General features: G+C 37.6%; 1 protein-coding gene across 5 annotated transcripts in view; it reads right to left on the minus strand.

The window, feature by feature from the left end:
* Positions 1 to 5981: 5981 nt before the first annotated feature.
* The window catches only part of LOC139939342 (synaptotagmin-7-like), a 31829-nt gene continuing 12927 nt past the window's right edge, over positions 5982 to 24883 (minus strand). For 4 of the 5 annotated variants that reach the window (XM_071935136.1, XM_071935139.1, XM_071935138.1 and 1 more), the window contains 7 exons: positions 16213 to 16345; positions 15002 to 15082; positions 11951 to 12075; positions 11342 to 11460; positions 10522 to 10691; positions 8983 to 9097; positions 5982 to 7734 (listed from right to left, as the gene is read on the minus strand). In XM_071935136.1, coding sequence (XP_071791237.1) covers positions 7424 to 7734; positions 8983 to 9097; positions 10522 to 10691; positions 11342 to 11460; positions 11951 to 12075; positions 15002 to 15082; positions 16213 to 16345 — 1054 coding nt within the window. In that variant the 3' untranslated portion in view covers positions 5982 to 7423. The remainder of the gene's footprint in view (positions 7735 to 8982; positions 9098 to 10521; positions 10692 to 11341; positions 11461 to 11950; positions 12076 to 15001; positions 15083 to 16212; positions 16346 to 24883) is intronic. The other variant, XM_071935137.1, reaches the window with a different exon arrangement.

Genomic DNA, 24883 nt, shown 5'->3' on the forward strand with positions numbered 1-24883 from the left:
TTTATGATTTGTACTGAGTGATGACGTCGGGTGCATTGGGCCAATATTGACATAATGTGTAGACATTATTACATGTTGCCAAAATTAAGCCTGGTTCATGCAAATGATTCAGGTAAAGTAAATTGGACATCAAAGATCATTTTTTTATGGTAAAGTTTCACAGGAGTAGAGCACAGGGTAACGGTTTTGAATTTGTGATGTCAAAATTCGCATTCCCAGGAAGTATGAACTGGGCTTTACACTGAAATTTTCTCTGCTTTTACTTTGGTTATGACCCTTTATGATTGGACTGTTGGTTAAAACGAAGTCAGTATTATTATGTCATCATGCTTGACTACACCAAGGTTAAGGGTTCTAAAGATTTCAAGGCAATTAACGGTGCTGGAAAAACAACCCTCTAAATAATATGAATTGAAATGAATAAATAAACTTGATTACCCTATCATGGTAATGTAGAGAAAATATTACATTGGTTAAGGTTTAAAAAACGAGTTATGGTTTTCATTTAATTGGTTAATATTATCTGTTTTAATTAGACCTTAAGAAACTGAATTCTCTTTTGTTCTTCTAATGACCTAATTATTATCTGAACATTATGCTCTATTTCACTTAACATTCTTGAATAAACGATACAAAATTCAAAGTGATGTCATAAATGTAATAAGAAGTGGTTTGTCATGTGTAGTGTGCACCTTATGATTTTTATTTAATTTTGGACCCAAATTTGATGAAAGTATTGGACTACCTCTTGTAAACTTTTCAATTTGGACTGAAATTAAATGAAAATGCTGGACGTAATCCTTGTGATTTTTTCAATTGTGGACTCAAATTCGACGGAAATGCTGGACGTAATCCTTGTGATTTTGTCAGTTTGGACAAAAATGTGATGAAAATGCTGGACTTGCTTGTCCCTTGTGCCTTTTTTTAGTTTTTGACTGAAATTCGATTAAAATGCTGGACTTACCCCTTGTGATTTTTTCAATTTTGAACCGAAATTCGATGGAAATGCTGGACTTAATCCTTGTGATTTTTCCAATTTTGGACTGAAATTTGATGAAAATGCTTGACTTACCCCTTGTGATTTTTGTCAATTTTGGACTGAAATTTGATAAAAATGCTGTACTTCCCCTTGTGATTTTTCAAATTTTTGACCCAAATTTGATGAAAACGCTGGACTTACCCCTTGTGATTTTTTCAGCTTTTGTCTGAAATTTGATGAAAATGCTGAACTTACCCCTTGAGATTTTTTCAATTTCGGACTGAAATTTGATATAAATGTTGGACTTACCCCTTGTGATTTTTGTCAATTTCGGACTGAAATTTTGTAAAAATGCTGGACTTCCCCTTATGATTGTTCCAATGTTTGACTCAAATTTGGTGAAAATGCACGACTTACCCCTTGTGATTTTTTCAATTTTGACACCGAAATTCGATGAAAATGCCTTGTGATTTTTTCAATTTTTGAATCAAATTTGATTAAAGTGCTTTTTGTGATTTTTTTCAATTTTGAACTGAAATTCTATGAAAATGCTGGACTTACCCCTTGTGATATTTTCAATTTTGAACAGAAATTGGATGAAAATGCTGGACTTACCCCTTGTGATTTTTTCAATTTTTGTCTGAAATTTGATGAAAATGCTGTTCTTACCCCTTGTGATTTTTCAAATTTTTGACCCAAATTTGATGAAAACGCTGGACTTACCCCTTGTGATTTTTTCAGCTTTTGTCTGAAATTTGATGAAAATGCTGAACTTACCCCTTGAGATTTTTTCAATTTCGGACTGAAATTTGATGAAAATGTTGGACTTACCCCTTGTGATTTTTGTCAATTTCGGACTGAAATTTTGTAAAAATGCTGGACTTCCCCTTATGATTGTTCCAATGTTTGACTCAAATTTGGTGAAAATGCACGACTTACCCCTTGTGATTTTTTCAATTTTGACACCGAAATTCGATGAAAATGCCTTGTGATTTTTTCAATTTTTGACTCAAATTTGATTAAAGTGCTGGACTTACCCCTTGTGATTTTTTTCAATTTTGAACTGAAATTCTATGAAAATGCTGGACTTACCCCTTGTGATATTTTCAATTTTGAACAGAAATTCGATGAAAATGCTGGACTTACCCCTTGTGATTTTTTCAATTTTTGTCTGAAATTTGATGAAAATGCTGTACTTACCCCTTGTGATTTTTTAAATTTTAGACTGAAATTTGATGAAAATGCTGGACTTACCCCTTGTGATTTTTGTCAATTTCGGACTGAAATTTGGTAAAATACTGGACTTCCCCTTATGATTGTTCCAATGTTCGACTCAAATTTGGTGAAAATTTTGAACTGAAATTCAATGAAAATGCTGGACTTACCCCTTGTGATATTTTCAATTTTGAACAGAAATTCAATGAAAATGCTGAACTTACCCCTTGTGATTTTTTCAATTTTGGACTGAAATTTGATGCAAATGCTGTACTTACCCCTTGTGATTTTTTCAATTTTGGACTGAAATTTGATGAAAATGCTGGACTTACCCCTTGTGATTTTTGTCAATTTCGGACTGAAATTTGGTAAAATACTGGACTTCCCCTTATGATTGTTCCAATGTTTGACTCAAATTTGGTGAAAATTTTGAACTGAAATTCAATGAAAATGCTGGACTTACCCCTTGTGATTTTTTTTAATTTTGAACCGAAATTCGATGAAAATGCTGGACTTACCCCTTGTGATTTTTCCAATTTTGGACCCAAATTTGATGAAAATGCTGTACTTACCCCTTGTTGTTTTTTCAATTTAATATCGCAATTTGATTAAAATGCTAGACTTACCCCTTGTGATTTTTTTCAATTTTGAACCGAAATTCGATGAAAATGCTGGACTTACCCCTTAAAGGAACACGTTGCCTTGGATCGGACAAGTTGGTCAAAACAAAAGCGTTTGTAACCGTTTTTTATAAAATGCATATGGTTGGAAAGATGTTGTAAAAGTAGAATACAATGATCCACACAAGTTTGCCTCGAAATTGCGTGGTTTTCCTTCTACTGTGCGAACTAACATGGTCGGCCATTTATGGGAGTCAAAATTTTGATCCCCATAAATGGCCGACGTGTTAGTCGACAAGGTAAAAGGAAAACCACGCAATTTCGAGGCATGTTTGTGTGGATCATTGTATTCTACTTTTACAACATCTTTCTACCCATATGCATTTTATAAAAAACGGTTACAAACGCTTTTCAAAGACCAACTCAACCGGTCCAAGGCAACGTGTTCCTTTAAGATTTTTCCAATTTTGGACGCAAATTTGATGAAAATGCTGGAATTGCCCTTGTGATTTTTCATTTTTTGACCAAAATTTGATGAAAAAGCTGGACTTACCCCTTGTGATTATTTCAATTTTGGATCAAAATTTGATGAAAATGCTGAATTTTTTTAAAAAAAATTTCAGTTTTGAACCCAATTATTTACCATGTTTGAAACAAGAAGTGTTTTTTTGTGAATAGTGATCAGTAACTTTTCGGATGCAGAGACAATGAGTTGGACTCATATAATGCGTAATGTTCTCAGATCATGATTTATTCTCATCCAAGATATATCTCAAGATATTAATACACATCCTTCTTAGATGCAGAGTCCAGAGATCTTACCCTCCGTTTCTAATAAACATTTTTAAACGAATTGGATGTCCCCAAACAATCGGAGTTCCCTCCACAATTAAATTCCACATTCAAGTCGCCCACTAGAGACCTATTGATGCTATATGGGATTAGACATACCAGGATCAGTTAGTGTCAATATCAATACAAAAATACATAGAATAAATACACTTTGATTCTGTAAAGGCATTCAGAGTACATGCGGGTACTGTATTTAGACAATTACAAAAATGCATACATTGTTATCCAATCAAAATGTTGCATCACTGCTTACTGGTTACTGTAAGCACCAGAAAAGGCACGCTAACACTCTGGGCTGAATTTCATAAAGCTGCTTTAAGTACAAAAAGTAGCTAAGCACAAAAAAAAGCTTTCCAGAATAAGGTTACCAGCCAACCATTCCACATGTATCATCTGTGACTGGTATCCTGCTCACTTTCTAAGCAGAAAATTTGTATGCACAGATTGCTGCTTAAGCAGTTCTATGAAATTGGGATCAGTTTTAAGTTAATATTTGTTTTGAGTAATTACCAAATGTGTACCTTCCCTTTAAGCACAAAACAGCTAAGCACAGCAAAAGTAACCTTACCAGAACAGTGTTACCAGCCAAAACACGTCACATGTATAATTTGTGACTGGTATCCTGCTTGTTTCTGCTAAGCAGAAAACTGTTAAGCAATATTTTCTGCTTAAGCAGCTCTATGAAATTGGGCCCAGGTGCTTACTGTAAGCAATTAATTGGCGTAACAATATAATTTGTTTCTATCCTTACACCAACGTGTAAAAAGCACTGTATTCTCAATGTTTTCCTGAGTTCTGGGAAAAATATCCACAGTCAATGCAAATCCTGGCTGCCTACTTAGCTAACCTGTGAAATACACTTGGGCTTTGAAAAGCAAATTCATTTGCCAAATAGAAAACTCACCGAGACCAATGAGTTTACCTGGTAAGTCCACTTTCATCCAGAGGAACTCTTCTTTCCCAAAATACCAACTAGTGTGTATATCAAATATACAAAAATATGTAGATTTAAGACACTTTAATACAGTAAAGGTTTTAAGAGCACATGTAGGTACTGTATTTAGACACAATGCAGGGTGAAGAGTAAAGAGTACTGCCAATCAAAGCTAGTTAGTATATCCTTTGCGGTGTCTTCACAAACGGCCTACGATCTACTCAGTCTGTCATTTCAGAAATCAAACTGCATGTGAAAAAGATACAGTGCACGTGTAAACGCGCGCACTCCACCTAAAATGCACATTACTTAGTTGTACTACACAGGGAAACTGATTTCCAAAATCAAAAAAATATTGTGGTGATGATATCAGGTGAATAGTTACGTCTTGCCTATAGACCGTGTTGAATAACCCCTTTGATGCTATAAAAGGCGCCATCTTGTAGGTCAAAACGTCTTAACGCGTACATCAAAGAAACACGCAGCACTCCCCTTTTGATTTCTACGGCACAAGCACACACGCACACACGCAAACGCTCGCATACGCCATCTTGTAGGGCAGATATTTGACTGATGACATCATATTCAATATGGTCTATTGGATCCCTTCAAAGTACTAAGTTGTGTTTCCTTCAAAGCATTGTTCATGAGAACCCAAGATTCTCCCAAAACAATTGAGTACATTGTGCTGTCTCTTGTAAAGATTTAAGGAAACATGGCACTTACAAAACAACCCTTGTTGTGTTAAAATAAACGGCAAGTAAATCAAACCAATGCATGTCATAACTTTAACAATTAGCTCTTGCTGGTCACTCATACGCGGGGTCTTTCTCAAACCTGGGCTTGGGTTTCGTCTTCTGCTCTGCACGCTGTGCTACACAGTGGAAATGCAGCAAGTATGAACGAATGTTCAGGCCTGCATATTTTAAGAGTGACGTGTATTTTGCACACGTAGGTGGTTTGAACATCAGACAGCTCATGGAGCTGGAGCAGCGCCCAAGCCTAGGTTTGAGAAAGTCCCCTGATGTGTTTGACTGGGTCAGAGTTCATAATTACTGATCATTATGACATCATCACCCTTTAAAGGGGCCGTGTCGTCGTGATCACTGTCTGCTTGTGCCTGAACATGGAAACATTGAACTCTCACCCAGTTAGCGCATGCTGACCGTCACATCAGAATCTTTAAAGTGGCTGTCATTGTAGACTTGCTGTGATCTTGATGACATAGCCCCTTTAAGCATAGCTGTACATTGTTATTTTATTTTGTATGCCAACTAGAATAATACAAATAATGTTTATTAATTACAATTCAAATACTATTATGTTCATTTTGTTTTTTGCCCCTAGATACTGATGTCTGTTAGCACTGTATACTCGGTACTTACCCGAGTTCTGTGAAAAAAATCACAGGCATATTACACGGGTGGGATTCGAACCCACGACTTTTGCCTCTAGCCACTGGCTATAATTACTACACAACTTACTACACAAACCTTTGTGCACTGAACAAAATTAGAATAAAACAAATCAGAGAAATAAATTTTACAACCGAATCTGGAAATCAAACTCAGAATGGAAGCTCAATGTATTAAAATACAATAAATATAACTCAACCAAAATATAAATCTACAAAGATAATTAAAGGCAGTGGACACTATTGGTAATTACTCAAAATAATTATTAGCATAAAACCGTACTTGGTAACGAGTAATGGGGAGTGGTTGATGGTATAAAACATTGTGAGAAACGGCTCCCTCTGAAGTGACTTAGTTTTCGAGAAAGAAGTAATTTTCCACGAATTTGATTTTGAGACCTCAAGTTTAGAATTTGAGGTCTCGAAATCACACAACTTCGTGTGACAATGGTGTTTTTTCTTTCATTATTATCTCGCAACTTCGACGATCGATTGAGCTCAAATTTTCACAGGTTGGTTATTTTATGTATATGTTGAGATACACCAAGTGAGAAGACTGGTCTTTGACAATTACCAATAGTGTCCACTGTCTTTAAATAAAATACAATAATTATACTTTTTTTACACACAACTACTTTACATCCAAAATGTGTTCATACAAGATCTGTTGATGTGGATAGATTGCAGAACTAGCTAGCTGTGTTAGCAAAGAATGCATAGTAGCGTTCAGTACACATGCACAAGCAAAATTCCCTGCTGACCTGTGTAATACGCTTGATGTAAGTGCGGAATTCCCTGCTTCTGTAAGCGCTGATTCTTTGCTAACAGTATGAGAGCAATAAAATTGGGCCCAAACAGTTTCCTTTTTTTTGTGCCCACTAGAAAAATTAAAAGCACTAGAAATCTTAATTTCAAGGTAGACTCTTTTGTTTCAATATCAAGATGCATGTATGAGGGGTGCAACGACACATGAACCAACCTGGCCAACTAATTTCAAGACCGTTGCGCACTCACAAAAACTAGTGTTGAGCTTTTTATAGTGCTACATGTATGTACCGAGTGCAACACCAGTAAAGTGCATTTAAGGCAGACTCGTGTGTGCTGTCAAGTTTACTAATCTGTGAGAGTAACAGACTCTGCGCTAATATCGAGTCATAGCTCATGTTGAGGAACGTCATGGTCTAGGGATTAAGAGCAACGGAATTAAGCTCTTGTGGTTCTAATCAGCACAGTGTTTCTGTACGCATACCCTTTGTACGTCCTAAACAACCACTCGTGGGGTCTATCTTACCAGTCATTCCCAACAACCGACATAATATGTACACATAATTCTGTAAATGGCATTAGTGCAGTACCCTGTGGGTTATTTCATAGTGACTTTTTACAACCTGTGAACCGTTGAACGGAGCTCACCCCATGTCTTTCAGAACGTGCCACTGGGCAACTGGAACTCTTGGTTTGTTCATCATTTCATTCCAATGATTAGCCTCCGAGGGACTGGCCTTGGGTCCGAGTATAATCCCGCCGATGGTGTCGTTTTTGGAGAGTCGGTCGTGGTCGATGACCGAGATGATGAAGCTGGTGTCACGAATCTTAGCGAGACTGACGTGGAAGAGGAAGGACACATTGTAGACCGGGTTCAGGGTGTTGTATTTTACGATTGTCTTCCTCTTCTCAATTTTCTTTTCTTGGAAGACGTGCCAGATCTTGACATAAGGATCTGTAAAGAGGAAAACAAACAACACAAACCTCTTTGATAATGTATATCACGTCCTGATTCTAAATTTTATGCCATTTGTCATCAAGTTCAGAGAACGCAAACACTTTCAAATCCAATTCCTTCCCTGTTACTATGCCATGTAAGAGCAGGTTTTTTCTTTAGTGAAGGGCACCGTAATGAGGGAACATTTCAAAGGGCACCAAGACAATGACAAGGGGCAGGGAAGCAATTGCCACTATTGCCTCCATTAAGTATCAGGCCTGAAACTGAGACATTTCAAGGGGCACCAAGGCATAGACCAGAGGCAGGGAGGCTTTTGCCTACATTGGCTGCATATAGTCCCAGGTCAGTGACTCTCCACTTATTATTTTTCTCAAAGCTCTACTCCCAAAGTAGTATTGAAACACTTGAGACCGATCTAAAGACCCAATTTGTTGAGGTCTTAGTTGTTTCCTGGTCTCAACTGTGACGACTTGGTCTCAGTCTCGGAGGAAAGGTCTCAAGGTCTCTTGTCTTGACCTTTCACAATCACAAATAAACATTTGAAAAAGGAATGGAGACGAATAAACACAATTTACAAACTGGCTTTTGGGAAGTGTTTTTTCTTGGAGGGTGTCACAGCACCGTCGTACCTAGTGCACTTATCGAGAACGGTTCTTTCCTGGTTTGATTGACAGCATATTGTGTCACAGCACCTTGTAAACCATTACATGGTGCTATGTAAAGGAATATTTCTCATACCTCCAAGGAAAATACTGAATGTCAAGCGTCGCGGATATGAGCGCTATTGTAAGATGCCACTGTTAACGTTAACACTATTATTAGAGATGTTAAATTTGCATCGGGGATAAAGAATAATAATTTTGGTTTTTTACCCATACACCGATGTATGTTAGCACTGTATACTCAGTACTTTCCCGAGTCCTGTGAAAAAAAGAATCCCACCCGAGTAACATGCCTGTGACATCTCTTATATCGTTGTGGTACCCGCTGCCAAAACATAGGATTCTAACTGCCTCTAGCTACTGGGCAACCTCGGTAGTCTAGTCGGTAGTCTAGTTGGTAAGACACTGCTCTAGAATTGCAAGGTTTGTGTGTTCAAATCCCATCAGAGTAACATGCCTGTGATATTTTTTCACAGGACTCGGGAAAGTACTGAGTGTACAGCGCTAACACACATCGGTGTATGGGTAAAAGAAAAGAAAAAAACAAAATCACATTATTATTATTATTATGATTGAGACTCACCAGATTTTCCTGTGATATCCTTAGCAGCTAGGGTGTCACACTTCATGACAACTATGGTGATTCTACCAGCAGTTGGAGCAAAACACAATGACACTAAAATCTTACCAAGCTTCCCCTTCAAAGAAAAATCAAACAAATCAACATCTTAATTTTCTTATACAATCTAGAGTATTATTGGGATGGGGAACTATGGCGGGAGTACAACCTTAAAATAACCCAAGGCAGCAACAGCAATTGCCATGGTGCTCTGTGCTTTTTGCTGTGGTGCTCCAGGTTCCAACACAAACTTACATTTTCCCCGTAGAAGTAGAAGTGCCCTTTACTAGCGGAAAACTGCTGTGCCCCTTTAAGAGTAAAGTCCAAAGCTTGCAATCAGGTGAGGTTTCAATGACATCATGGGTATGAATCTCATTTGAGATGTGGTGGTTCTGAGACTCCAGTCTGAGATGTCAAACCACCAGGGCCTAATTTCATAGCACTGCACGAACATTTGCTTACTGTAGCAGAAACATTTGCTAAGGTGCAAGCGTATTTCACAGAATAGCAAAAAATTGGGCGGCCATATTGCGCGTTTACCATGGATTTGCATTGTGACATCATTTACTTTTGTGCGTAAAAGCACCGTAAGGTTAGCAAGCCTTTTCGTGTGATTACGGTTAGCAGCGCTATGAAATGGAAATCACACAGTAAGCACAAAATCGGCCGCCAAGCAGCGCAATGAAATTGGGCCCAGTTCTCCTCAGAGCCACGACTTCTTAAAAGACATGGTATCATCGCAAACTTCGCCTGACCCAGCTTATTCCTTGGTTTGTCAGATAAGCAACTAAAAGAACAATTCAGTGTATCTTCTACATTTTCCCAACAGCACAGGATAAATCCCGCCTCTTGAAATGTGGATTTTTAAAAATTCCACCTTATTCCCAGCTGCAGGGCCATGTCAATCAGGCAACTTTGCAACCAGTTCCAGGCCATCTTCATGAAGAGAATCTATTCACATTAACTTGAATGTTCACGTTTTTCTCTTTAGGAGTGCTTGAAGAATGACTCAAGTACTACCAAAGTGGTCCTGAAGCATGCACTAATAGTAATTATAACCAGTTTTTACATAGCTCTTTTCACATCTGAAGGGCGTCTCAAAGCGCTTCCATTATTATTATCCCTGCTTTGAACCATCTCAGCTCCCTGGTTGGTATACAGCCTGTGCAACATTAATATGTGCAACTGGGCTAAATCAATCACAAGAACCATCTTTGCCCTCACAGGTACCCATTTACCCCTGGGTGGAGAGAAGCAATCTTATAGTGAGTGTCTTGCTTAGGAACACAAGTGTCACGACCCAGATGTGAACCCACATTCTGCTGAACAGAAGCACCAGAGCTTGAGTTCGGTGGTCTTATTCACTCGGCCACAACAGCTACTGCAGTTGGTTGCCTCCAAGTTGCCTCATGTGATAAGGCCTTTAGCCAACGAGACACAAATTGCCACCAACATTCGGCTGTTAGTTTTTTCTAGAGACCAGAAGTATGCCAATATTCTTACTGCTGATTTGGTGCTTGGTGACAGTGCCTTGAAGAACTGCTGCTCTTGTGTTAGATCAATCTCAGACAGCGGAATGTTGAGTTCACCGATGGGGTCGTTTCTACTGAAGCGATCGTAGTCCAGAACCTCCAAGTGTAGTATTCTTTCTTGAAGTTTATTATATGGAAATCCTAACAAATACAAGCAAATAGTTATAATAATGAATAAACCAATCAAAATCAATACAAAATCGAACATTTCACGGTATATTAATAATAATACTATTTTAGGAGGCTAATCATATTACTTGCAGCGTTTTTTATGTATATATTTATTTTAGTTGTTATATCTTTCTGGTAATAAAACCAAGGAGCCCTGAAAAGTTCCTTGCACTTTGACCCCGTAGGCCTAAAGATACTTGGGTGGAGAAAATATAATAATGTAAATGCAGGCCTGATTGATGCTTTGTTCTTGAAAGGGCAAGGGCACCAAGGCATTTTATACTAGAGGTAAAGGGCACATTTAGAAGGAAATTGTTAATTTGTACGGGAGCATTTATAAGGGCACCAAGGCAATAGCCAGGGAACAGGCAGTTGCCGCTATTGCCTCCATGGTGAAGTATCAGGCATGTACAAATATTGTTTTATCTTATTTCAAAATACATTTCAGTATTTACTATTACCAAATAATCACTTTGAAAAAAACTTCACCAAGATAAAGAAAAAATATTAGATGATCTTTTCTTCAAAAAGAAAACATTTTGTAGTATTACCAACACTTGGAAAAACACATAAAAAACTGAATTTACTCCAAGATAGAGACAAGTATCTAATGATCTTACCTTCAAAGAGAAATGTCTCATTCCAGACGGGGTTCAGCTTCTTACGTTTCACTTTGGTTTCCATTTTATGTTTCTTGTTGGGTAGAAGCAGAACTTTAACAAACGGATCACTTGTACCACTGGAGAAGAGAGAAAAACACATAATTATGGCTGTGAAATTAACAACTTCTTTGGAATTGAGCATGGTTCTCCCAACGCCGATCTAGCGAATTTGGCTGATACACAAGAATACTGCGTACTGGTACACACATATTTTGGCCGATATATACTTTAAATGTTTTTTTTTTACAAAAATGTTAGTTTCACCAAAAATCATCAAGATAAAACTCTTAATAATGCTCCAGAATGCACATTGGGGCATTTAATACCAAGATATTATTACACATAGAGTAGACAACATTCTTAAGACCTCGTTTCAATTCAGTGTGCTTTGGCCCGAACTTCCAAAACTTGGGTCCAGAATACCTCCCAGTTTTGAAAAAACCTGGGGATAACCCTTGATTAAAGAAACTTGCTTCGAATTTTAAAGACAAATCAACAACAGGGTAATGGTGCAATCTTGACAAGTGTTTATACAAATATTTACAAATATTCAGTATTGCACCGTACCTAAAATCTTTGGCGAGTAGCTCAATTGCCTTAAATATTTTGACAATAAGCGTTTCATCTGTGAACTCGTACTTGATGCTGAACTGGAGTTTGCCGACATACTCCTCTTCTTCCATCTCTGCACTCTGGGGGAATAAAGATGGAGAAATAATTCAAAATAAATAGTCCAAATGTTAAGCCTGGCTCATACTACCAGCGAATGCGATGCAAATTTTAACATCACAAATTCAGAAGAGTTGAACTGTGCTTAACTCATGCTCGAAACATTCGCAGCGAAAACAGAGCTGTGACCTCAAATTCGCTTTGCACAAAGAATGTGCAGGAAGTATGAACCATGCCTTACAAAGGGCAAACTAGAATTTAAGGGGTCAACCAGGGCAAATTACATGGCCAATAAAACGAAGGAAGCAAACAAATTTGAATAAGCCAACAAATTTACAAAACAAAAAAGGTTTATTAACCCAAATGTCTGTATATAATTTTGGTTCCTTTTTAAGAAATATTTATTCACTACTTTATTTAGTACCGATGAAAGACTTGAGAAACAAACCCTCGTAAGAAGGAACACCTATTCCAAAAAGATATTTTTGCAAGATAGATGGTGTATAACAGGGTTCAAGTTTGAGGGGAAATCCATGAGAATTACAGGGCTTGCTGCCCATAATATTTTTCATAAGACCAGATTCAAAATGAGAAATAACGTGACAAGGTCAAAATCAAAATGATAAACCTCAAGTTCATTTTTTTGTTTTATTAGTAAGTCAACTTCGATAGACCTACTTAAAGGGAAGGTACACATCTGGTTATTACTCAAAACAAATATTAACTTACAAACTGATTTGGTAACGAGCATTGGAGAGCTGTTGATAGTATAAAACATTGTGGCAAACGACTCCCTCTAAAGTAAAGTAGTTTTTGAGAAAGAGGTAGTTTCTCATTAAAATAATAAAAGACTTCTAGCTAGAAGTCTTTTATTCTTATCGGAAAGCACACAAATTCGTCCAACAAGGGTGTTTTTTCTTTCATCATTTTCTCGCAACTTTGATGACCATTGAGCCCAAATTTTCACAGGTTTGTTATTTTATGCTTATGATGAGATACACCAAGTGAGAACACTGGTCTTTGACAATTACCAAACGTGTACAGTGCCTTTAAAGAATTGATATTATCAGACTCAAAGTCAACGTTTTAACATCATCTTTTTTCTTCAAATAAAGATATTGATTTGAAAAACACGGGACCGCCAGTCTTGCCAGTTGTGAATTTACCAGCCTGACCCTACAATTAATGACCTTGAGCCTATAGTCAAGTGCAAAGTTTGCACCACAAAGAATGAACTAAAAGCTTGTAGTACCAATATTACAGTATAATAAATTATTTACAAAGAGATACATGGATGGAGGAAAGGTGGTAAAGTGACAATGACTTCCCGGTGAGGATAAACAAAAAAACCTAAACTTTCATGCAAGAAACCGTTAAAACCAACCAGAGTCCAATTTCATAGAACCGCAAACTTTGTGCTTACTTTTTTATCAACTTGTATTTCATAGCGCTGCAAACAATAAGCACATAAAACGGCATGGTAAACTTTCGGCGCTTACTACAAGCAACTAACTACATGTAACTTATCAATGACGCAATGCAAATCCATGGTGAATGCGCAAGACTGATGGTCTAACTTTCTTGCTAAGCTGAGAAACACATTTGCGCAAGTTGAAACAAGTTCCTTTCCACTAAAAGTGAGCAGAAAGTTTGCTTAAATGGAGCTCTATGAATCTGGGTTCAGTAGTAAGCTAAGCTAAATTACACCACCCTGGGATCAATCTACAGAGAAATGCTTAGCTTAGCAGATATACAAGTGTATTCCACAGGCTGTACATTTGTTTAAGGAATGAATTAAGGCCCAGTGACCAGGGGTAATAATGTTGGAAGCGCTTTGAGACGCCCTTCGGGTGTGAAAAGCGCTACATCAAAACCAATAACTATTATCCAGCAGTCTACATTACTCCCATGCATAACATGAATGTCAACTAGGTTCAAGGTTCAAGGGTCGTGCAGTAATGAATGGATTTATGTACACTTATACAGGATTTATGATCTAAAGTAATCCAGGTGACCATGGTAACCATATGATCATAAGCCCTGCATTAAAGAATACATGAATACAATAAGTCATGCTTGGGTTATTGTTCAATCCACAAACATGCTGGTACTGTGTTACTTCACTTTCCTAATTTGCATTTCATTTAATGAGATCCAATACAATGGTGACTATTTGAATACTGAGTTTAGATTCCATCTGTGTATAGTCAGTAGCTGTCGTACAATAGTTAGCAATTGAACAGAGCGCAGGGTAAACATGTCTAGTGCAACCTTTAGGAGAGTCGATTCCTTGGAGCTGGTTATGACACCAGTCGAGAAAATTTTGGCTATGCAGAAGCAGCATCTTTCTACTTGTATTTCTATTTTAATGATGACTGTCATCAAAGGCTGTTCAGGGTGTAGATCCTCAAGGCACAAGGGCAATGCATGCCAGACACACCAGGGTGAACCCCTTCCCTACTTAGCGACAAGTGTACTGGGGTATTTTAGGTGGATTGATAGTTTTTAAATACAACAACCAACATCTACATGTATGGCTTTACGTACCATTTAAAGAAAGGAACTATGTTTTCATAATTGGAGGAAGATAACAAAAACAAAAGTCCCTGAGTGAGCAGCCATTACTTCAACATTTTACCATAATACAGGGAATACTACCAAGGGGAGGAGAGGAGGGGGATTGTTGGTGATTTCCACATGTTAATTTAAAGCATCCCGGCAAAAAGCTGGCGTTGTTAAAAAGTAATATGTTAGGGGGGAGGGGGGAGTTTGGGAAGATTGTGGGGTCTCTTTCAGTGGTACAATCTACTCTCTGGTACTATGTGTAAAATGTTGAAAATGTTGGCAGACCCGTAAGGTTTTCACCAAGTGTCGTTGCTCCCTTTAAAGTTTATGCATGCAATGGTGCCACTATCCCATCGCCACAAAGTTCAAGTGGTTGATAATTACCGGCTCAGGTGGCAAGGATTGCCTTCTGTCAACTAATTCTGTACCCGGCTCTGGGGATTTGCTTAGTCTTCTAGAAAATCGCTAATGACAAAAAATTGGAAGTCAACTGTTAAAGAGTCCGAGCCGGGGTCCTCTAACTTGAAGTTGTTAGAATTGTAACCCCCATATGGGAGGATCAGGTTGGTTCAGTGGTTTCTTTCTCTGCCGTTCACCTCTGTGGACCCTGGTTCTAATCTCACCTCACTCGTACCATTTGGAGGTAGCAGGTTTTTCCCCACATCTAAAACTGAACATTTCTTCTTGGTTCCTATTCATCCTACATTCTGTTTCATTTATTTCATTTATTGATTCTGGCTGTGAAGCCAAGGGCTCTCAGAAAAGCGAACCCAATCACTACACTAACCAAGAACCCAATGGAGAGAATACAACAAAGAAGTTTCAGTTTTAGATGTGGGAGGAAACCCTAGAGAATTATTCTAGGGAAATCCCCTGGAGTCAGGTCGGGACTGAAAACCCAATCCACGTAATGTCCCTGGTTGGATTTGAACCGTTCCGGATGTGGAAGGCAGGGCAAGACACCACTATGCCAACCAGACCATCCTGTTATTGGCAAAATAATTGTGCTGTTGGATGTGTAATAAATATGTCTTGATTTAATTTGAAACTGCAAGTCTAGCAGATGGGTAAACATGGGAATTTTCCACCTGCCTGAAAAGAGGGATATCAAGGGATGATGACATCAACCAAAATGAGGACGGGAACAGAGGTAGGCCTAATAGGATAAAACCTGCCTGCCGGTAGTTTGATGAGGAATTGCAGAAATCTTTCATTGGGAATTTTTTATTTGAACCTCAAAAACCAGAACTTAAGACTTTGGCAAAATGTGCATGCCTGCTAGCTATGAGCATGAAAAAAGGCCATACCAGGAGAAGGAATTTGAGGGATCGGCAAAGCTAGGAATTTTAGGGGTTTGGTGGAGCTAGGACTTTGGAGGGGACCCAGGAAGACGGGGGTTCTGGGTGGCTATAAGTTTGGAGGGTTCTAGGTGGTTAGGAATTTAGAGGATTCTGGGTAGCTAGGGTTAAAGCAAACAAAAACAACATTCTCATGTAAATACTTTAAAACATGAAAAGCATGAGTATCAAAGAAGGGTGGTTGGTGTGGGGGGGGGGGGGGGAGTGAGCGGCCAAACATTGAATTCATGTACTCACATCACTGAGACCGAAAGCTCCTGATGCAAAAGAGAATGCAGAATTTGCAGATGTTACTGAGGTTTGTTTACCAAGCTTCTTAGCGTCTGGTTGCACTTGACCAACAACCATCTGACGATCTGGTTGCTCAAATCTAAAACCAAAAACACAAGAAAAATGTTTAAAACTATCACTCTTGAAAATTTTCTAACCTTAAACATTTCTTCTTCATCTTAAATGTCATGTTCAATTATTTTTGTTAATTGCACGATATCCAACTTATCTTCAAGCAAACTTGAATCTCTGATTCTGATTGGTCGATCCATAGAAACATGAGTGTGATATCAACCTATACTAAACGCCCATATCAAACTTTGTTCTATCGCACTGTTATAATTCAGCATCTTAAGCAATCTGTAAAGTTCCACACTGGCCCTTGTGCAATAACTGATAATAAGTTGTAACTTAAAAGTATCACTTTAAAAATCTTAACTTTTTAGCAATATCAGTTTTCCGCCACATGAGTGTATTTGTTAAAAGTTAAATTCCTTCAAATCACACCACTTACTACGGCTACAGGAGTAAACTAAGCGTGTTAAAAAAACCACCATAATTCTCCCAATGTTACTTCTATCACTACATACCATTCCCCTTAAAACCTAACAAGAAAGTAATTTGTGTTTTTGTAATAACACAGTTAATCCTGGTTCACCAAAAGAAAATTTCATAGAGTTTGGGGGGTGGGGGGTAAGGAGTGAAAAGCAACCATGTCCTATAGGCCTGTACATGCTATTTAAATGTTGAAACACTTGTTGGCCTTTGCATGAACAGTAATAGGCCTATTATTAGTCCCAATTTATTCTTGACGTAGCGTCTGACATTAAAAATCTCAAAATGCTGCACAAGTACAGTAGCATGTATTTGTGGACTTTTTAAAAGTAATAGTCCATTGTATATTGGCAACAGCTTGATGCTAAATTTAAATTGAATCGACCTCCGTCATTTAGTTTAAAGCCATTGGACCCTTTCGGTAAACAGTGTTGTCCAAGGTCCACACTTTGTGTACCACAACTTCTATATCAAATAACAAACCTGTGAAAGTTTAGGCTCAATCGGTCATCGGAGTCGGAAGAAAACAACGGAAAAACCCACCCATGTTTCCGCGCGTTTCGCCGTGTCATGACATGTGTTTAAAATAAATCCGTAATTCTCGTTAACGAGAATTTATATTGTTTTACCGTTTTCTCAAAAAGTAAAGCATTTCATGGAATAATATTTCAAGAGAAGTCTTTCACCATTACCTTCTGTAAACCCCGTAAATTATTTGTAAATCTGTGAACTTTTTTTTTTTTTCTGTACCGAAAGGGTCCAATGGCTTTAAAGGGGAATATACTTTTGGTAATTACTCTTAAACTTAATGGCAATAAAAACCTTTGGTAAGAAGCATACAGCAGCTTTTGATAGTACAAAGCATTTTGAGAAAAATTTCACTTCAAAGTAACGTGGTCATATAAAAAGGTATCTGATCAGTTTATCCAAAATAATTTGAATATTAAGGATCATTTTCCCTGGAAATTTTTGCTCTGATTTTTCTGCGATATTTCAAAACTTGTTAATGTAATTTTTACATCAAACAGTCACACAGTTTCGAAAACCAATGGTTTATTTTGCCTTTAATTCAATACCAGGATTTTGATGATGATATTCATTTTTTAAAGTACTGCTAAACTACCCAACTTCCAAATACTAAGGGATCCGACATTTTATGAATAATCAGACTGGGCTGTCGGGTGAAACAGTAGCCATAAACAACACCTGTGGTCCTCTCAACCAATTATGTGACTTTATAACGACTGTTTCTGAGGTAATGATTGTGGAATATTTACTGAGAAGAAGAATACATACTATAAATTATAAAATGTAATTCATTTTTACAATAAAGTATTTTGATAAAAATATTGTTCTTACATCAACTAAGGGTTTGTTTGACAATCTGTAATTTGATATAAAAACTGTAACATATTGTATGCTGCACATAATGTAGCGATAGGGGTGTCTGTGTGTCCTTTTGAAAACCTCTTTTAAATTTGGACACACTGTTTCAGGCCTTGAATTAACCCCCAGACCCCACAACAGTTGCCATGGTGCCCTGTGCTTTTGCTATGGTGCTCTTTGCAAAGCTCAAACACAAATTTAAATCATCCTCCTATATTGGCCCTTACTGGATGGAAATTTGCTTCACCTTCAAGAGTGAAAATAAAAGCCTTCTGTTTTATCTGTCATTTATATGTGAATGTATTTTGACCCCTTTTTAACCAAATCCTTGCTAAGACCTTAAAGCTGCATCAATTTGACCACTTCTTGTTTTACAAGGTGAGCTCCCTGTTGCTTAAATGCTTCAAATGGATGGCAATTATTCAACGCTGTTCCCATTTGTCTACAACAACGATATTATGGCCTTGAATTAAAAATACTGGTATGGGGGCCATTTATTATGACGTTAATATGTTTCCAAATGGCAAGTCGGTTTCATTATAGATAGTTATATATGCATACACCATGTTGACTTTATCCTAGATAACAAACATACATCGTCCAACAGTGCACACATACAGGCAAAGTATACCTTCGGGTTTTGAAACCGTTCGATTTTTAAGTTCTATATAAATGTAATTATGCAATCAAACTAACATGTGAAAAATTATTTCATAAGGTTTTTGTGTTTTTGAGATATATCGTCGAAAATCCAGAGCGAATATGTCCACGAATGAAGAGTTATCTCTGATAGAAATACACAATCTGAGAGGCGTATCCGACGGTAACTCAGATTCAAATTCTGAACTGGAAAAGTGTTTCTCAAAATGCTTGAAAAAAATATATTGAATTCTGCTGTAGGCTTCTGACTATTAAGTTTTGATTGATATTCATTTTAAGAGTTATTACCAAACGGATACCTTCCCTATAAGGATAAAACCAAACTAAGGCTGTGTCTTAAATGTCAACCATGGCTCATTGCCTTGCCTGTCGTGAAGGCCCTTACATACTGTAGCAACAGTTATGAAGACCATACAGCAGTACGAAATAAAATATAAAATAAATTACGAGTCTATTTTGCTTGAAATTAATTTAATGAAATAAAGTGACTTATACTAATATTTATTGAAGGTGTTTTTTTGCCATACATACAAATAATCATCACGTATTATCAGTTATCACACATCCAACGAGGCCGAAGGCCGAGTTGGATATGGGACGCAGACGCGCTATATTTTCACGAGCGCCCGTGTGATAACGTATTTATCTTCAAGCAAACTTGGCTCGTGACATAGAACACACAAGACGCATGGTAGTGATATTAGCCGTGCAATATAGGTTTTTATCACCACTCCATTCTGCGAATCTGATTGGAGGATTAGCGCGTACGTGAAGATAAAGTTTTTTAAGTAGTGATGATAATCATTGCTACCTTGAAGGGAAGAAATAGGCCTTTGAAATTTACTCACAAAATTAAAGACCCTAAAAAAAAATATTTGATAAATAGCACTGCAGCGAAAGTAGCTTTAGAGGAGGTATTAAAAATAAGTTGATCTGAGGAAAGTTTCTGCATGAAACATTTCCCAGATTGTGTCTATTCCAATTACAGATTATTCTACCTGCACAGACATAACCTCTACATACTTTCAGCATGGTCTCGAAAAAACTTGTGTGGTCTCGGGGTAAGACATCAGCTCTGGCAATGCAAAGGTTGTGGGTTTGAATCCCACAAGTGATTTGCATGTGGATTTTGTTCACCACAGAGCTTTGGGAAGTACTGAATAAACAGTATTGAATACACATTAGTGTATGGAGAAAGAACCCAACAAGTGTCATCCCCATAGACGCACTCATTACTCAAGCAATCTTAGCAGTCTCAGATGTTGTCTGACAATCCGTCACCATGGAGAATGTTTTCCCCTTTAATAATTTACTTTAATTTTAAAGACTACGCCTCGTTGCAGAGTGGTCATTACACCAGAACTTTGCTTAATCATGCCTGCTATAATTTCCCGTTATCAATCTCATGTGAAGTAAACCGTGCAACTGTCTTAGAGGAGTACATACATCAAGGTTCAACCGACAAGCTTGAACTGCAGATTTCACAAGAATAGAACCAATGCATATGATGTCACACTCTCAAAGAGGCAGATCATTGGACAATAGCTATTCTCTGTGCGTAAAAACGCGCCCATGGCCTCAGCGTACTTGTAGGGAGCTTTTGATTTCTTACACAATACAGAACGCCCCTCCGAACAGTGCGCGTAACTTGGGGTGTCAACTCTCTTTTGTGCATGTTTGCATAAGATTTTGACACCAAAAATGACACCCAGGCATTCCAGGATAGGCATTATGTCACATGTCCAGGCATTCTAATAGGCATTATGTCACATGTGTGTCACTGCGCGTTTCGCAAGGGGTCTATAGGCCCAATATCATTGCACTGCTTACCCCAGAACCCTGTACTTATAGCACCATCTAAACGCATGATGCTATGGTGTGTTGTGGCCAAGCGCTCTAGACTCGAGCTCTGGTGTTTCTGACCAGTAGAGTGTGGGTTCAAGTTCTGATCCTGATACGAAGCAAAACACCCATCGCTTCGTCATTCAGATCATACGTTTTCCATGTGTTATGTAACGCACATAAAAAAAAACACTGTACACTTATCGGAAAAAGAATAGTATGGTTGGCTGCATATATTGCACCACACAGTACCTTAAAAACCGTTACACGGTGCTTTGTAAATAAATGGGTCCTATATTTTGAACATACATGTACCTTGTAGAACAAATGCCGAGCGTTTGAGATGCACACAGGTGTGATACAGCAGCACACAGGTGTGATACAGCGCTATATACATGTTGCCACTGCGTATTGCCATTATTGGGCAGTAAGTGCAGAAACACAAAATAAACCAGCTTTAATTACATTCAAATTTAAACTGACAAGGCTTTAAAACAAAATTTCCACAAATATTTTGCATGATTGGTTTTCTCCATGTATGTTATTCATAACAGGGAGGTGTACCACTTAGTGTGTTGGGAAATTGTGAACACTACTTCGTGAAAACCAAGTCCTGATTTCTGTAAAATTACAGACAGTATTACAAACATCCACACACAAAACTAAGAATTGTTCTACTGTTTAAAATATTATGGCACATTGAAGTCAGGCAGCCATAGTGACAACAAAAAGCAATTCTTTTTATCCTTCGAGACAGACTCTACTAGAGTTGAAACGTCCGACCATTCACCATTTTTGAAAACAAAGATGAAGAAAACTTACAATGAATCACTTAAGTCCTGAATCCATCCTCCGAATGCCTCCATAGCGACAGTTATTCCGTGACTGATCCCTACAAAATATCCTCTTCGTGTGTTATTGAAACAGGCATTCAGCTCCAAGGGTACATGTAAAAGTATCCATTTATTTCTTTTGTGTATCGCATACTTGTCACTTGATGAATGCAAATAAACAATGGCAATGTTTGGAAAGACAAGAAAGGTCGTTCAGTGGTACGTGCCATACTCGGCCGTTAATTAATACCCCTCTCGGACGTCTTGTACGTGAGGAACATGTGACCTATTTTTAATTAATTGGGGTCTCCGTTTATAAAATTAAATAGGTATTGATTTTAACTTGACACAAAGCCAAGTGGAAATCATACCATGTCAATACAGATGGCAACGCCTTTCGTATTAACACTGAATATTTCCCTGGTATTAGTAACTTGTGTAAATGTATCGTAGGAAACATTTTTGTGTGTGAAGTTGTGCAGCTGTGGTTTTTCATGTGACATAAATAAGAAGTCTAACAATGTCCAAATGTGACACCATCCAAGAGGCGTGCAAGAATGAGGTGGGGGGGGGGCTATGTAAGGCGTAGTTCTGTGGATGCTGCAACAACCGAACGATTTGGTATGGGTGCCGGAATGTAGTAACAGCACCTTACTTTCAAGCAATGTTATACTTTTCCTAAAGAAAAAGTGGCTCAGATTGCACCATAGAGTATGACCAAATATCTTCCAAGGCTCTAAGCCAACCACAGACCCAACCCTGCATTGGCAAGCTTTTCACACTCGAAAACAGACAAATAAATGTGTCCTTCCAGACCAGTATATTTTGTTGTGATTTCCAGTATCCAGCGTTTTGACATTTTTATGTAAAACGCTATAAAGAATATTAAATTATTATTATTGAATTTCTATAAACAATATTCCTTTATGTAGCTTGTCATTTAAATGCACATACTCTTCTGAGAGGAATAATAATGTTTCTACCATTTAATTTGTATGGTCATATGAACACTGTAAATAGCACAGACATCTGTCGTTTAAACAAATAAAAAACTGAGTCACAGCTACTGAAAATACTCTTGTAGGCTTCAACGCGATGAAAAACAAGTCGTTAACAGTATTTTATGACCAGTGATCCACAACAAAATGGCGTGCTGCAGACAAAGATCCCAAGTGTCATTTGATTGGTGAAACAAGCATCACGTCATCATTTATTTTGACGTCTACTGCAACACTCCAAAGCTCTATGCAGGAGTCCTATATTAATAATTATAGGATGCCTCCATTACTTTGCAGCCTAATTTAGAAAACAATTATCCCCCGCCCCTTGTATCCAAACGAGACAAGACCATGTTAGTGTCTACATGGAGTTGTTATTGAACTTTCAGCATATGGAACGTATGAGATTCCATGTCTATCTTTGTTTTATTTGTTCAAATGACACAGATCTGTACGGAGCCCGTAAATGTCCCTTTGAGGGCTCCGTAGATCTGTCTGAGTTATAAAACAATTCTTTCCCATGGGATTGTACCCATTTCACCTCGTGATTATGTTAAGCAACATTGCACTCAAGTAACCCTACCTACATGTACATCCAATATTTGTATTTTATGGTAACCAGTTTCCACTAAGCAAGATTTCAAATGCTAAGCAAATTTGTGTGCTTAACAGCTTTATGAAATGGGGCACTGGAATTGATTCTTGAACAGATTAGGAAGTTGTTTTCTTCAGAACATGATTCAAGTACGCCGGTGATAACTAACTCTCCTTAAATCATAGTCTACAAAATCGAAGGACAGGGTTCAATTTGCTAAGCCAACTTTTGTAAGTGCTAAGCAAATTTGTGTGTTTAATAGCTGTGTTGGAACATGCACCAAATAGTGTTGCAACCAATTTTCCTTTAACCATAGTCTATAAAATATCAGGAATAGATTCAATTTCATTGAGCAATTTGGAGCGGTTTCACGGTTACTCACATTACAGTGGACACAGGAATCTGAGAACTTCAGTTTCAGATTGATTATCATGGCTTGATACTAAATTTTTATTTGCAGGGGTGAGAGACACTGATGGCAAATGCTCTGAAACTGGGATTCACATTTACAAAGGTACATTGAATTTATGATTTTTTCATATTTTAGTATTTCCGGGGCTTGATTTCATACAGCACAAAGGTTCATCTTATTAAAGATGTATTGTCACCAACACCAGAGTGATTTGTAATGTGACATCACACTTTGATTAGCAGTTATTTTAAAATAATAATATCAATATTTATAGTAGTGGCTTTGATTTTTGAAACAAGTCACAGAAATCATCAGGTAAAACCATACTTCATATTCAGTTTAGCAGATTTTAGCAAGGAGCCAGTCAAAGTACAGTGGATTACATCCATCTGGTATACTGCATTTTCCAACCACCTGCTAAGCGAACAGTTGCTGTGCAAGCAAAGTTAACTCTATAACATAAAATGCCCTGGCTGTAAAAAAATATTTTAATTAAATAAGCCAGAGACCAGCTATAAATGCAGTCGAACTCTGTACATTAAAGCATCATTCCGGCACCCTGTTTCCCACTTGAAACTCTATCTTAGGTTAGCAAATCTACATTAACTCTATTATAACAGTTGCCAACCATGCGTTAATGTGATTAAAACATATTTCACAGTAGCAGCTGATTATTAGCAGCATTTTAAAACCATACCCGTAGGTTTACCAAGCCCCGATTTTCATCTATGAGAGGGTTTATCCATTTTGCACTTCCGTTGGAAAATTGTAAAGTCTGTAAGAAAATGTTGAAAGGGGCACTAAGGCGGACCTCACAGGCAACATACATAGGTCATGAACCCTGCGTAATTCCAGGCCTGGTAGACTACATTGGTAAAGAGGTAACCGTTAGAAAGTTAAGTTATAAATGTTAAAAGTGAATTAGTATGAATTATATGCAGGTATTAGTCATCCAGTTGTAAATGCTTTGCATCGCTTTAGTCAAACTGTGTTCGAACGGCACTGAAATATTATTTAACCACACCTATTAGTATTATTAGTATTGTTAGAATTTTTTATTTATTTATTTCTTCAAGACTGTTAACATTTCACTGTGCTTCATAGAATAGACCAGTCGGTAGCAGCAATCGCCCAACCCAAGAAAATCAGGCAAATACATCTACAATGAAGTATAATTTACTTACAAAATACGAACTACAAACAGTACATCTCTTTTGTCTGGCATGTCTGGTGATCATTTCCAAATAAGAAACTGTCTTATTTTCCCCCAAAAAATATACCCTCACTCAATCATTTTTCTCTTCATGTGAGATTTTTATCTTTGGACAATCAATGGTGTCTTGATTTGCAACAACCA

Source organism: Asterias amurensis, chromosome 7 (assembly GCF_032118995.1).
Source record: "Asterias amurensis chromosome 7, ASM3211899v1".
NCBI lineage: Eukaryota > Metazoa > Echinodermata > Asteroidea > Forcipulatida > Asteriidae > Asterias > Asterias amurensis.